Source organism: Miniopterus natalensis, chromosome 2 (genome assembly GCF_054644295.1).
Source record: "Miniopterus natalensis isolate mMinNat1 chromosome 2, mMinNat1.hap1, whole genome shotgun sequence".
Taxonomy (NCBI): Eukaryota; Metazoa; Chordata; class Mammalia; order Chiroptera; family Miniopteridae; genus Miniopterus; species Miniopterus natalensis.
In genome coordinates, this window is record NC_142082.1 from 145,816,169 (window position 1) to 145,831,127 (window position 14,959).

The 14,959-nt window shown below is 41.1% G+C and overlaps 1 protein-coding gene across 2 annotated transcripts in view; it reads right to left on the minus strand.

Moving 5' to 3' along the window:
- Positions 1-14,959, minus strand: part of ANO6 (anoctamin 6) — a 168,556-nt gene that overhangs the window by 118,240 nt on the left and 35,357 nt on the right. Inside the window, exon 2 of one of the 2 annotated variants that reach the window (XM_087814709.1) lies at positions 8,756-8,815. The exons of the other annotated variant lie outside the window; for it this stretch is intronic. Coding sequence (XP_087670835.1) covers positions 8,756-8,815 — 60 coding nt within the window. The remainder of the gene's footprint in view (positions 1-8,755; positions 8,816-14,959) is intronic. 2 annotated transcript variants of the gene reach the window in all.

A 14,959-nucleotide genomic window follows, 5' to 3' on the forward strand; every position in this document is an offset into this window, starting at 1 on the left:
TACTTGGGACTTTCAAGATGTCAGAGTGACAGAGACTGACTGACATACAAGAAGCGTAAGTTCTGCACTTTCTCAGTTGGCTGCTCCAACTCTATTTCCTAATCTCGAGTTCAATTACATGAGTATCTTAATTTCTTGGAAATAAAATCAATCTGTCAGCACAAAGAGACTTTAAAATAATCTATTTCAATTTCCTGGCCTTACAGATAAGGAAATAATGACAAGAGAATGTCCATATTAGTTGGTAGCAAATCTGGAAATAGAATCCAAGTGTCTTAACTCCCAGTTCAGGGAACTTTCCACCATGCCCCCACCCCCCCGTAGGTAAGAAAATAACTGAAGCAGGGGGAAGGGAGATTCACAGCTTACACAGAGATCCATTTCACATTTGTGATCAAATGCCTCAGAAACAACAATTAAAAACTCACCTCAAGAGAAACTTTTATGTGAAGATGGACTGAACACATGCATTTAGCCCTGCTCCCTCCTCAATTACTACTAGAACATAAACAGATAAAAACAAAAAGAACAGAAGAGATAGCAACACTATTTTGGAAGATGGAGAGCAAACAGACAAGTGGCAACTGGCTTAGCCAACTGGAGAAAGCTCATTCCAAAACCAGGACCACCTAGCAGCAATTTCATTCAAATTATAAAACCCAGAAAAGGCTGAGAGACTAGCAGCACTTCGTTCCTCTGGAAGTGGGGGTGACTGTGGGGCTGAGAATCAGCTGGAAGTCTGTTTAAGTAGTTAGACCTCCCCAGAATCTCTTCCTCACTCCTAATGGACAAGTGATTGCCTCCAAAGCCCCAGGCCCCACCTAGGAGAAGACTGGACATGAGTTCTCTGAAAAGAGTCAAAAAAGGATCTTTGAATCCATGAAATAAGAACAAGATGTTATCAGAGAGAGAAAAAGAAAGAGAGAGATTCAGAGAATAAAAGAGATCTTAGGATAAAATGATGACAGATTAAAAATTCAATATAAGATACAATTTAGTAAATGTCCAAGAAAGTTGAACAAAAAGACAGAGATATAAAACAGGAAAGATGGAGAGTTCAGGGGTTAATTCAGGATAGCCAATATCGAAATAATAGTGTTCATTATCAAAGAAAATGGAGAAATAACTGTCAAGGAAAGAAATTTCCCAGAATTGTAGGCATTTCCCCCCCACCAGAACGGAAGGACATCTTCCCCCCAGAACTGAAGGACACTGTTTCTGTTTAAAGAAAGGACAGAGGTGGGGCTGGGGGAGGAGTGGAGAACGGAGTTTCCACAGTGAAAAGGCCAGGCAAGTTTCCAACATATTCAGTGCAAATAGACCTACACCAAGGTCCATCATTATGGAATTTCCAGAGGGAAAAAGAGTTTCATACAAAGGGTTTCAAGTCAGAATGGCAGAAACTTCACAAGAGCAACTCTGGAAGGCAGAGGCTTCAACATTCTGAGAACAGATGATTTCTACGTTAGAGTTATAAACTTCATCAAAACCACCAATTGAAAGCCGGAGTGAACAAAGGCACTGTCAGACCTGCAAGTCTCAAAAGTTACCTCTCTTACACCCTTTCTCCATAAGAAACTGGAGAATGTGCTCCACCAAAACGAAGTAGTAAACCAACAAAGAGTGAGCCTGAAGTTCCAGAGACTGACAGCTCCAATACAAGGAGAGGCAAACGGAGTCCCCAGGACCAGGGAGAAGGGGAAGCCCTAGCTTTTGGGGGCCCGAGAAAGCAGCCTAGACAGAGAGAAGACCAGAAGGCTCTGGGAGGAATTTCCCCAAATAGGATGAACTGGATAGATTATCTAAGTAGTTGACTACACTGAGAGGAGATTTACAACTGGGGTAGAGTCTGAGGTTGAATATTTATAAGTACATCAAAAATTAAGAGAAAAATTATTACTATCTGCTGAGTAGCCTTAAGAGGGAAAGTAATCAAACTATGTTAGGGGGCTGTTCTGTGGAAAGTATTCCATAGTGATAATAAAGTAAACATCGTCTATCGATCTTACCAAAATTACAACACAATTACAACGGGATGATGGAGGTTGGGAAAACTCGTGTGAGAAGGGGAGAGGAGCAAGGGTAGATGAAAGCGAGCTAAATACTCACTTTTTCATCAACAGAACTAAAAAGTAGGTAGGTAACACTACAAGTATGTTCATTAAAAATATAGAAGGAATTACTAAAATAATCAGCTAAATCTGAAAACACTTGCCTCTGGTGAACAGAAAATAGAGGGCAGATACTGCTGGTTTCCATAACAAATTTTACAGTATTATGTAATTTTCTAATTATGTAAACGTCATTAACTAATTATACAAAACTTTGAAAAAATAAAATTTCATTTTCCCTATTAAAAAAAATAAGGGAGAGGACTCATGTCAAACATGTCACAATGTGACACATGGAAACATTAGCATCACTGTTCTGGAGCCCACTCCTGCCAAGCACTGAGCTAGATGCAGAAGACAGGACAGTTAACAAAGCAGAGAAAGTCCCTTTTCGGGGAACTTATATTCTTTAATAAAAACTAAACATAAGTACTTTTTAAATAACTGACTCTGCTTAGTGGATAACAAGGAAATAAATAAGTTGCTATGGCAGAGCATGAGAGAGGGAAGTATTTTGGGCACTGTGGTCAGAGGAGGCTCCCTGAGGGGGGATATTTAAGCTGAGACCTGAAAGATGAGAAGGAGTTGGCCATGCAGGGCTAAAGAAAGAACATTCAAGGAAGCAAGGAAAGCCAGCCAATGGTTCTGAAGCAGAAAATATCTTGGTGTGCTCAAGGATATGGCCAACAGAGGTCAGGTCCCCTGGCTGGGTAGCTCAGTTGATTAGAGCGTCATCCCGATACGCCAAGGTTGCGTGTCTGATCCCCAGTCTGGGACATACAACAATCAACCAGTGAATGTATAAGTAAGTGGGACAACAAATCAATATTTCTCTCTCTCCCCCTTCTCCCCCTTCTCCCACTCCTTCTCTATCTATAACCAGTTTAAAAAGGGGGGGGGGGTCAGTGTGATTGAAAGGTGTGAAGAGACGAGAGGCTGGGAACAAAACAAGGTTGGAGAGGAGACAGGTGCCACAGTCCACCACGCACAGACAGGTGAGCAGCGTGTGGCATCACAGCCCGGCGCAGCGCTCTGCTGTGGCAAGAGCAGGGACGACAGACCTGGCATTAGATGCTGCTGAGGTCCAGGCAACAACGCTGGCCTTATACATACATACATACATACATACATACATACATGTAATCCTCACCCAAGGATATGTTTTCATTGATTTTAGACAGACGGGAAGGGAGAGGGAGGGAGAGAGAAAACCATCACTGTGAGAAAGAAACATCAACCGGTTGTATCCCATATGCACCCCCACCAGGGACTGAATCTGCAACCTTTTTGGTATATGGGATGACACTACAACCAACTGAGAGGTAGCAGGGGCCTTGCGGCGAATGGCTAAGAGTTAGGACTTTATATTGATTGCAGAGAAGCCACTGCGAGTAGCACAAACGTATAAAACAGAAGAATCACTGTGGCTGTTGTGTGAACTCAGACCATGAGGTACACAAGTGGAGACAGGAAGATGGCTTAGGAAGCCATTGCAGAAGTTCTAGCAAGACTTGGGGATGGCCTGGGCTCGGATTTAGATGTGGGGGTGGGCCATTAGGAGCGTTTGGATTGGGGATAGATGCTAACGGATCAAACATGAAGTGTGAGACACAGGCAGGAATCAGGGATGGCTTCAGGGGTTTGGACTGAGCAACTGGGCGGACTCACTGCTGAGATGAGGAACCATGAAGGAAGTGTAGGTTTAGAAAGCAGATCAAGAAGTTGCTTCTGGACATGTTACATTTGAGATGTCTGTTGGACAACCAAGTGGAATCAACATATAGATGGTATTTAAGGCCCTGGGAATGAATGCGATCACTCATGAATGGGCTGGGATTGGGAAGTGGTCCAAGAACAAAACTCAAGGCCCTCCCAAGTCTGGAGGCCAGGAATAGGAAGAGCAGGATCCAGCAGCGGAGACTGAGGAAAACTAAGTGAGTCGTAAGCAGAATCAAGGTGGAGTAGCATCACAGATGCCAAGTGAAGGAAGGGTTTCAGGAAGGAGGGAGTGGTCAACTGTGCCCGGTGCTGCTGAGAGACAGGAGCTCCATGAGGAAGTGCCAAGGGCGGCTGTGACTCATGATGAATGAACAATGCTCTGAGATAACATTCCTTACTCACATGTGTGCTCAGACTACTCAGTAACCTGGAAAAGTAACCCTCAGTTCACCTAGAACACCAACGCTCTGTTTCCATGAATGCTTTACTGCACGGCGAGCCCTCCTTCAGGATTCCCTCAGGAAGAGCCCTGCGCCTGCGACACAGAAACAGCTCCAGTGGGTAGTTTGAGAAATGGGAAGCAGACCAATGCTCACAGCAGAGACTCAGATATGTTAGGCAGGGCAGAACTTTTTCACAGATTACTGTTTTCTAACACATAGGCAGTTAGGGGGAAATTAAAGAAACCATTTCGTCTGTCTTATGCAATCATTGAAACCAAAGAACGGCTGCAGTTTCTAACCCCTTTTTCTTCTACCGTTCTTTGTTCATGTTGTAGCACCTGACTTTTTAAAAATCAGATTTAGTGGGGTTATACAGTGAAAATTTACCCATTTTGATGTGTTTTGACAAATGTATACAGTCATCTGACCTCCACCACCATGAAGGTACAGAGTATTTCCATCACCCCCCGAAGTTCCCTCTTGCCCCCATGCAGTCAATCTCTTCCACCCACTTCCAGTCCTTGGCAAGCAATGATCGGATTTCTGTGTCTACAGTTTTGCCTTTTTAGGATGTCATATAAATGGAATCAACTAGTATACACCATTTGTATCCGGCTTCTCTTATTCAGCATAATGCCTCTGAGGTTTATCCCTGGTGTTGCCTGGATCAGGAATTTGCTCCTATTTGCTCCTGAATAGTATTCAATAACATGAACATACCACAGTTTATCCACTGGCCAGTTGATGAACATTTGAGTTGCTTCCAGGTCTTAGATACTGTGAAGAAAACTTCTATGAACCTTTGCTAAAAGGTCTTACGTGAACACAGGTTCTCACTTCTCTTGGGTCAATACCTGGGAGTGGGATCACTGGGCCTGCAGCATCTAGCTTCTGTCCACTAAGAAGAGGTAAACATTTACTGAGCGCTAACTCTGCATCACCCAACATTCTAAGCTCTCTGTATGCTTTAGGTTATTCGACTCTTAAAATGACAATCGAGGTATCATTGTTCCCATCTTACTAAAAAGGAACTAAGGCGTGAAGAGGTCGAGTCACTTGCCCGAGATCACACAGCTAGTAGTGGGTAGCAGTCAGGGTTCTCCAACCCAGGAATTGCATGGCAGAGCACAAATTATCAAGCATTTTGCTGTGCTGCCTCCCCAAGTCAAACGCATGACATCTGAGAGAGCACAGAATCCTACCTGATGCGCCAGTCTTCCGAACAAAAATGACCATTGCTGACCATTCCTTTCCTCCCTGTTAGAGCATGACAATGACTACACTGGGACTCTGAGGACCACTGAAATAATAACATGTCATTTTTAAAGTCAGAACTTTATAGGATATTATGAGGAAGTGCTTTTAACTGTTCGTAGAAGTTTATAAAGGTTAACTTACTGTTGTTAAATAACAACTCTAAGGGAAGCAAGAGTCAGCCCTCCTCTATCACCATGGTAAATACTTAGAGTCAACAACAATCTCTTCTAGAGGCCTTGCTACTCTCATAACATAAGAGGCCATGTTTGGTGAAAAAATACAAGGACTCTGGAATCAGACTGACCTGCATTCAAATTTTGGCTCTGCTCCCTAGTGGACAGGAGCATATGTACCTTCTCACATGTTAAAATGGGTATGAACATGGCCTAACGTGCAGGGTAGTCATAAAGATTCCACGGCACAGCATGGGTGAAACCACTGACCACTGTGCCTTACGTAGTTAAATAACCCTGATCCCTCCTTCTCCCCTTCAGTGTACTGCTGGGCCTCTGAAATCAGTATAACAGAAGTAGATTACTTAGCAAAAACTTCTATTGGTTTGTTAGTTTTTCATCCAAATAGCAGCAAAGGAGAAACTGGAAGGAGGTGCTTCTTTAAAATTTCCTATTTTATCTTTTTTTTAAAAAGTCACAAAAACTTTGCACTTTATTCCACAATATAATCAGAGTTGTGTGTGTGTGTTTTTGTTATGTCATATACCTGCACAGATTTTTAAAAGAAATTTATACCCCCTTCACTCCTTCCTCCCAACACCAAGCCCTGCCTCTGGCAACCACCAATTTGTTCTCTGTATCTATAAGCTTGGTCTGTTGTTCTTTAGATTCCACATATAAGGGGCATCTTACAATATTTGTCTTCCTCTGACTTATTTCACTTAGCATAATGTCCTTGAGGCCCATCCATGTTGTCAAAAAGAGCAAGATTTCATTCTTTTTTACGGCCAAGTAATATTCCATTTTATACACACACACATTTTCTTTATCCATTCATCCATCAATGGACACTTAGGTTTTTTTCATATCTTTGCTATTGTAAATGCTGCTGCAATGAACATGGGGGTGCATTTATCTTTTCTAGTTAGTGTTTTCACTTTCTTCAATAAATACCTAAAAGTGGAATTGCTGGATCATATGGAAGTTCTATTTTTAATTTTCTGAGGACTCTCCACAGTTTTCCATAGTTGCTGCATTAATTTACAATCCAACCAACAGGGCACAAGGGCTCACTTTTCTCCACGTCTGTGCCAACTCTTGTTGTGTCTTGTCTTTTTGATAAAAGCCATTCTATCAGGTGTAAGGTGACAGCTCATGTGGTTTTGATTTGCATTTCCCTGATGATTAGTGATGTTGAGCATTTTTTCATGTACTTGTTGGCCACCTGCATGTCTTCTTTGGAAAAGTGTCTATTCAGATTTTTAATTAAATTGTCTTTTTGGTTTTTTTGCTATTGAATTTTATGAGTTCTTTACATATTTTGGAGATTAGTCCCTTATTAGATATATGACTTGTGAATGTTTTCTCCCATTCAGTAGGCTGTCTTTCCATTTTGTTGGTTTTCTTTGCTGCACAGAAGCTTTGTAGTATGATGCAATCCCACTTATTTATTTTTGATATTTTGTTGCTTTTGCTTTTGGTGTCAGCTTCAAAAAATCATCAACCAAGACCTCTCTATTAAGGAGCTTAACCACCAGTTTTCTTCTAGGAATTTTACAATTTAAGGTCTTTTGTTCAAAGTTATTTTAATATAAAAATGTTGTATATATCCCTCCAGCTCAATGACAGCTTTCTCCTGAAAAAATTTTCTTAAAAAATCCTCACCGAAGGATATTTTTTCCATTGCTTTTCAGAGAGAGTGGAGGTGAGGGGGGAGAGAGAGAGGGAATTATTGAATGTGAGAGAGACACATCCACTGGTTGCCTCCTGCACGTGCCCCGACCAGGGCTGGGGATTGAGTCTGCAACCGAGGTACATGCCCTTGGTCAAAATCGAACCTGGGAGCCTCAGTTCAAGGGTTGACACTCTAATGACTGAGCCAAACCAATAGGGCTCTCCTGAAATTTTTAAGACTATTTGTTTTAGGAAGATTTCCCCGATAAATGGTGGCTTTACTTGTATGCTGCCACCTTGCCACTTACCTGGGATATGAAGACTCCCAATTATAAAGCATGAACCCGCAAAGTCTAGGAAGACTTCATAATGCTCTCACACACTCTGGGCATCATTCTCTCCTGCCTGCAACATCTTAACCTCTACCCTACAACACTGCCCGGTTTGTAGTCTTGACTCCAAAAACCTTTAACTCTGAATTCTCCAAACAAGGACACAGCTAATTCCTGTGACCCCTGTAAAGGGAAGAGATACTGGCCGCCACCTACTTCCGGAAACAAAACTCTGTTACAGCTCCACCCGTAAACATAAACAATGCACATCCAAAAAACATTTTTCAAATGAAAGTAAGACCCTGGCCACGGATAACCTTAAGTAAACTGAGATGACAGATTAATAGTTTTTTTAATGTACTGAAAAGACTGTAACATATTAATCCAGAGAAGCCAAGGGATTTAATTCAACTAAGCGAATGAAATGTAGCTACTCCGAGTTACACACACAATATGGTAAAGGAAATAATTTAGTCCGTAACACATATTTTCATGAAATAGCATTATTTTTCTTCAAATTTTTATCCTAAGGTTTAATGTCACATGCTCCCTTTCATTTATGACACACACACTGTATGTTATTCAAAAGATCCTGGTTGTTGTAAGTACCTTGAGCAACACATAAAGTCACTGAAATCTTTTCCTTATTTTGTCATCAAACCCCTTGATAGTTTTTTGTTTTTTTGTTTTTGGTGGTTTTTTTTTTGCCAAAAAGCCCTCTCCTGGAAGGCAGGGGTAGAAGTCCTTGTGTATGCGACCTTGACCCCAAGTACAGTGGGCTGATGACAGGTAAGAAATAATTTTTGCTTTCAGAAGCTAACATACGCGAATGAATTTTTTTAATTTTTTTTTTTTTTAAGCAATCCACATGGACTAATAAATGAATAAAAAGTTAGGGAACGTCAATACAACAAACAGTATCTGGGACTCAGTGACATGCCAGCACATTACAGAAAGGACCAGAGATACAGGCTCTGTCCTCCTGCAGCTGACCATCAAGGGAACAGATAAGAAAGGGTGCTGTTCAAACAGACAGGGCATCTTACCCAGGCCGGAGGGGAGGGTGTGAGTTCTCAGAAAAGGCCTCCTGGAGGCGGGAACGTCACCTGAAGGATGAGGAGGGATTAATAAATACAAGGAGGCAGGTTGGGCAGCAGAGAGCCCAGTGGGGGCATCCAACCTGAGTCCCAGACCTGCCTCCGCAGCAACCTGAGCAAGCTGTCTGACCTTTCTTGCTCTCATTCTTCCTTACCTGTGATATGGGATGCTTAGAATACGGCAGTTGACCCTATCCCTTGCTGGGTATAAGAATCACCTAGGAGCTTTCTAAAAAATACTGGCTCCCTCCCCCAGAGATGTGGTTTCCATTGGTAGGGCATGGGTGTTTCTCTGAGAAGCTTTCCAGGTAACACCAGTCTGCAACCACAGCTGACAATCGCTGAACACTAGGACCTCTTAAGTCCCAGACATCTTAGGTCCATGGTCCTCAATCCCTAGTGCACAATATGGTAAAAGAAATAATTTAGTCCTTAATACATATTTTTATGAACTGAATGCCAAAGGCCACTGATGCAGTTTAAATGGGGTTGTGCCACACAGTGGGGTTGATTTTGGGCATGTGCATAATTCATGGTGGTGAACGACAAGTAGAAAATACTCATTCCAAAATGCTCTCATTTCTAAACTTAAAATTCAGTGGAGCACCTCTGTAAACTGACTCCATGGTGCAGTCTTTGCAGTACTTCGTTAGAATTTGATTTGCATGGTTGACTGTAACATGAACATTACATTCTCTACCCCCAAGGTTACTTAAATCCACTTATTAGGCAATGGTGAACTAAACAAACAGTAATTAGAAACACTCCAGACTACCTTTTAAATCTGCTGCTAAATTATACTTTTCCTGCACCAAAGCCCATACACACAGCACGTCCACAAGCATCATCAAACCAAAGCCTCAGAAATATTTACATTAATAAGAGCACAAGCTACCTCTGGGCCTCCACATCGGATTCCGCAGGGAAGCGACGGCTACTTTAGAAGAGGACTGTTCATTCCCCTTATTCCTCACATCTGGGTAAATGAAGCACTGCCCACATGTGGTTAGAAATCCCAGGAAAAAATGAACTCTCTGGGGGTCTGGAAATAAAGAAACACCTCTGACAGACTGCCTCATTTCCTAAAATGAGTCAGAAATGAAAGTAATTCTTCAGCAGAGAACATTTGCATCGTGGTGCAGCTTCCAGATGATACCCCCGGCTAAGCGGTTGGGCCTGGGGAGGGAGAGGGGAGGGGGGGAGGGCCTGGAGCACAGGACTGGGACCTCCACACTGCACTTCATCTCAGAGCTGCACTGTTAGCTTGGAAGGGCTGCAAATCCAATGAGCACCAGGCATCCAGGTCTCAATTGTAAATCTTGATTAGCAGCAAGACTGCTCACATTCCATTAGAAACCTGGCCCCTCGCCAAAGGGTAGAAGCAGCCAGAAAGGGTTCACGAGCCGCCATAGGCATGGAAACAGCAATTCTTAGAAGAAAAACTGTTTTACTCAACTAAAAATAGTCTATGCCTATTAATGATTCAGACTGACCTTTATTCCTGAGGAGGAAGAATTGCTGTATAGAGATGAGCTAATGCTGCCAAGGGAAGCCAGAAGGAGAGACACTGGCATATGGTCAGGTACTGGAAGGTAAGACAGACTGAAACATCTTTCACAACACCTCTGGTAAGGACCAATAGATATAAAGGTGAAAAACAAAGGCTGTCTTCACCAAAATTGGGGGATGGTTATTTTTGTCAGATGGCTTGTTACTATTCTTTCCATCATGGGTTTTTAAAAGGAATCCAATTCTACGGCTTACAATTGGGTGGGGGAGGCGGAGGAGGGAATCTGGAAACAACCTAAATGCCCATAAATTAAAATCTGATACATGCACAATGGAATACTATGTAGCCTTTTAAAAGAAGGCCAACACAGACGGTGACAGATACAGAGGTATCTGTACTCTGTATGATACACCGAGACATGAAAACAACGCACCTGCCGTCTGTACAGCAAACATCAATGTAAATGTATAGAAGCTGCCTTAGTGTAGGAGGAAGAGGCCAGGAGAGTGTTATTTTTCCTTTTATACCCTTTAGTACAGTTTGAATTATCTATTCACGTACTTAACATTTTTCCCCCTTTTAATAATAGGCATTAAGTGGGCAGAAGGCTATTTTTGGTTTCTCCTTTATACTAGTTTCTCTCTATATAATTTAAAACAAAGAATGCTACTTTAAATAGATGTTACAGGCTCAATTGCATTTCCTCAATATTCATAAGTTGAAGCCTTGAGTGCCAGAACCTCAGAATTCGACTGTTTCAGAGACAGGGCCTTTAAAGAGGAGATGAAGTTAAAATAAAGCTGCTAGAGTGGGCCCCGACCCAATCTGACCGGCATCCTTATAAGAACATGAAATATGGGCATGTGCAAAGATGCCAGGGATGTGCACACACAGGAGAGACCATGTGAGGACACAGCAAGACGGTGGCATCTGCAAGCCAAGGAGAGACGCCTCAGAAGAAACCAAACGAGCCAACACCTGGACCTGGGACTTAAAGCCTCAAGAACTGTGAAAGCATGAATTTCTGTTGTTTAAGCCACCAGCCTGTGTTTTGTTACGGCAGTCCTAGCAAATTAATACAACATATAAATAAACACATAGATACAATTCACCTAACCACATGGAGAGAAGCACCCATAAAAGTCTTCGATGGGTCAGGAACCCGCTGTGTCTGCCTCGATGAAGACGGCCTCACTGGGGCTCATGGTGCTCCTGCTACATCAGGGTCACCGGTTAAGGGACTGGAGCCAGGACTAAAACAGCTTCCTACTTCCTGATTCAGGACTCTTTCTGTTCATGTCGTTTATCTTTTATGGTCATTTTAACAAATCCCACCACTTGAAGCACTAGAGCCCAGGATGTTTTATTTATTAGTGTCATTTTATGGCCTGGCTTATATTCAAAAGGCTTTCTTCCTGTGCTGATAACTAATGAAAAGGAAGGTGTCACAGTAATATTATTAATTTGGTTAAAAAAAAAAAAAAAAAGACTTGGCACCAGAGTTTAAAAATCCAGGAAAACAAATGATATGCCATATATGTGTGCCAACCTAATTTTTTATACTTTAATACATGTGGTCTCAGAACACAATACAATATATCGAAAGTATGGTAGTCCAAATCTAAAGTTTTCTTTATAAAATTTTATAGATTTTTACAAATTTATAACCTTCTTGTTAAGTATTAGAGTTTAGAGAGCAAAGATACATTAAAATCCCAACTTTGCCTATGGAGTCTACAACCTAAAAGTGGGTTAAGATCCAATCACATGAAAAGAAGGTGAACCTTGAAGATAAATATTTGATAGTCAGCTCAGGCTGCGTTCAGGGGAAGGTGGAATCATTTTGGCCTTGAATAATTACAGAAAATTTTACCAAGGGCTAGAGCTCTAAGCCAACCTGGAATCAGATACACAAAGGTAAAGGAGAAGTAATTTTTTAAAAATATGTGAATATTATTTTAATAAAAATTTTGTGCCATCCCTTTTCTTTTTGACCTCATTTTCTTTAACTTCCCCTACAATTTTTTAAATTAAAAAATTTTTTAAATTAAAAAAAATTTTTTTTCATTACACTTTATATTCAATATTATTTTTTATTAGTTTCAGGTATACAGTATAGTGGTTAGACATTTATATACTTTACAGAGTGTTATGCCTAAAAATGTTTTTGCACAGCAAAGGAAACCATCAACAAAATAAAAAGACAACCGACTGAATGGGAAAACATATTCACCAATGATACATCTGGTAAAGGCTTAATATCCAAAATTTATAAAGAACTCATACAACTCAACACCAAAAAAACAAACAACCCAATTCAAAAAATGGGCAAAGGACCTAAATAAACACTCCTCCAAAGAACACACAGAGATGACCAATAGACACATTAAAAGATGCTCAATGTCACTAATCATCAGAGAAATGAAAATTAAAACCACAATGAGATATCACCTCACACCTGTCAGAATGGCTACCCTCCATAAATCAACAAACAAGTGTTGGCGAAGATGTGGAGAAAAGGGAACCCTCATGCACTGTTGGTGGAAATGCAGATTGGTGCAGCCACGATGGAAAAATATCATGGAGGTTCCTCAAAAAATTAAAAATGAGACTGCCTTATGACTAAGCAATTCCACTTCTGGGTATATATCTGAAGAAACCCAAAACACTAGTTAAAAAGAATAGATGCACCCCTAACCTATGTTCATTGCAGAGTTATTTATAATAGCCAAGCTACGGAAGCAACTCAAGTGCACATCAGCAGACTAGTGGATAAAAAAAGCTGTGGTCCATTTACACAACGGAATATTACCAGGCAGGTCTGGGTGGGGCCTGAGCATCTCCATTTCTAACAAGCTTCCAGGTGATGCCAACGCTGCTGGTGTGGGGCCGCACTTTGATTGGCACAATCTGTGCTTCAGGGTTTCAAAGAGGCAGAGATGAACGTTGACTCTGCCTTGCTCTTAATAGTAACAAAGGAAAGAAAACAACATGGGCTTCTTCTACATTGTCACATAGGTTGAGGTTTAGATTTTTTCCTGATAATGAGAACAATTATACTTTGCCAGGATCACCAAGCAGTGCTTGCAACCCATTCACAGCAATTTTGTGAACCATAAGGTATGGAGTGGTTATATCTGCTGCTTTCTTTTCCTTGGGCTCTGTTTTCTTTTTGTCTTTTTTTTATTCTATTAACTTTATTATGCGTGGTTTTGGCTGTAAGTTGCCTCAAACCTTTACTTGAAAAAGGTGAAACCTAACCAATGCCTTTAATTGCATTGTCTTAGACAGTTAACACTGGTTTCAAAAAATTTTAAGGCTTTTAAGCTGAAAATGAAATCCAAGATTTAAAAAAAGAAGAATGAAATCTTACCATTTGTGACAACATGGAAGGCCCAGAGGGTATTAAGCTAAGTGAAATAAGTCAGTCAGAAAAAGGCAAATACCACGATTTCACTTATATGTGGAATCTAAAGAACAAAATAAACGAACAAACAAAACAGAAACGGACTCATAAAACAGAGATCAGGCTGATGGTTGCCAAAGGGGAGGAAGGTTGGAGGGCTGGGCAAAAAGGTGAAGGGATTGAGAGGTACAGATTGATAGTCACAAAACAGCCATGGGATGTGAAGTACAGCACAGAAAATACAGTCAATACTACCGTAACAACTACGTCAGGAGAAGTGGTTTATGCCTAGGTCTGTCATGTGACTAAGCATAAAGTTATGAAGGCAAGAACTGTGTACCTACGATCCTAACAGAGTGCCTGGCAAAGCAGGCATTTGCCAATGCCGAGGCAGGGGAACAGGCTGGAAAGTACACAGGATTGACCACCTTAGCGTAGGTAGGGACTCCACGTTCTTGTGGGATATAAGGTTGAAGAAATGGGGCCAACCTCTATATACTGAAGTATGGGCTTTATCCCTATGCAGGGCGGAGTCTTTGAAAGTGTTTCTGAAGGAAGACGTTATAAAGAACACAGATGGGGCAGGCAGTGGTGTGCGTAATGGAGCAGAGGTGATAGGAATGACAAGAATCAATCAATCAAGGGGCATCAGGAGGGTAATCAGGTGATTAGTTGAGAAAAATCTCAGCTTCCTAATCTGAAAAATGGGCATCACCCTACCTATCTTAATAGGGCTGTTAATGAATACTAAGTGGGGCTTAACACATGGCCTGCCAGTAAGTACTTAAGAAAACGTAACTGTTATTATTCTGATAGCCAGGGTATGTCTCTTTGGCTTTCCTCAAGTCCCCTAAACACAGAACAGCAACGGCTATCCATCTTTCTTGGAAGTGGAGTTTGCTATATTTATTCCTTAGATCTTCAAAAGTTAATACTTCTATACAGTAGACCAACACAGGAGTAACAGATGTCTGAAATGATCTTTAAAATTAAGACACTCCAAAATCAGTTTTTAAGCTGCCTTTGTATAAAAATAACTATCCAGGCTAATGCCAATCAGTTTTCAAATACTACATTAATGGACTCAGCTATAAATTTAGGAAAACTATTTTCACAATGAAAATGCCAATGCCTTTTTAATTAAGGATGAAACTGCCAACATAAAAGACTTAAGATAAATGAGGAACCATTCCTTTCTCTCATAAATGAAAGGACCTGAAAACTCTGTGAATTCTTT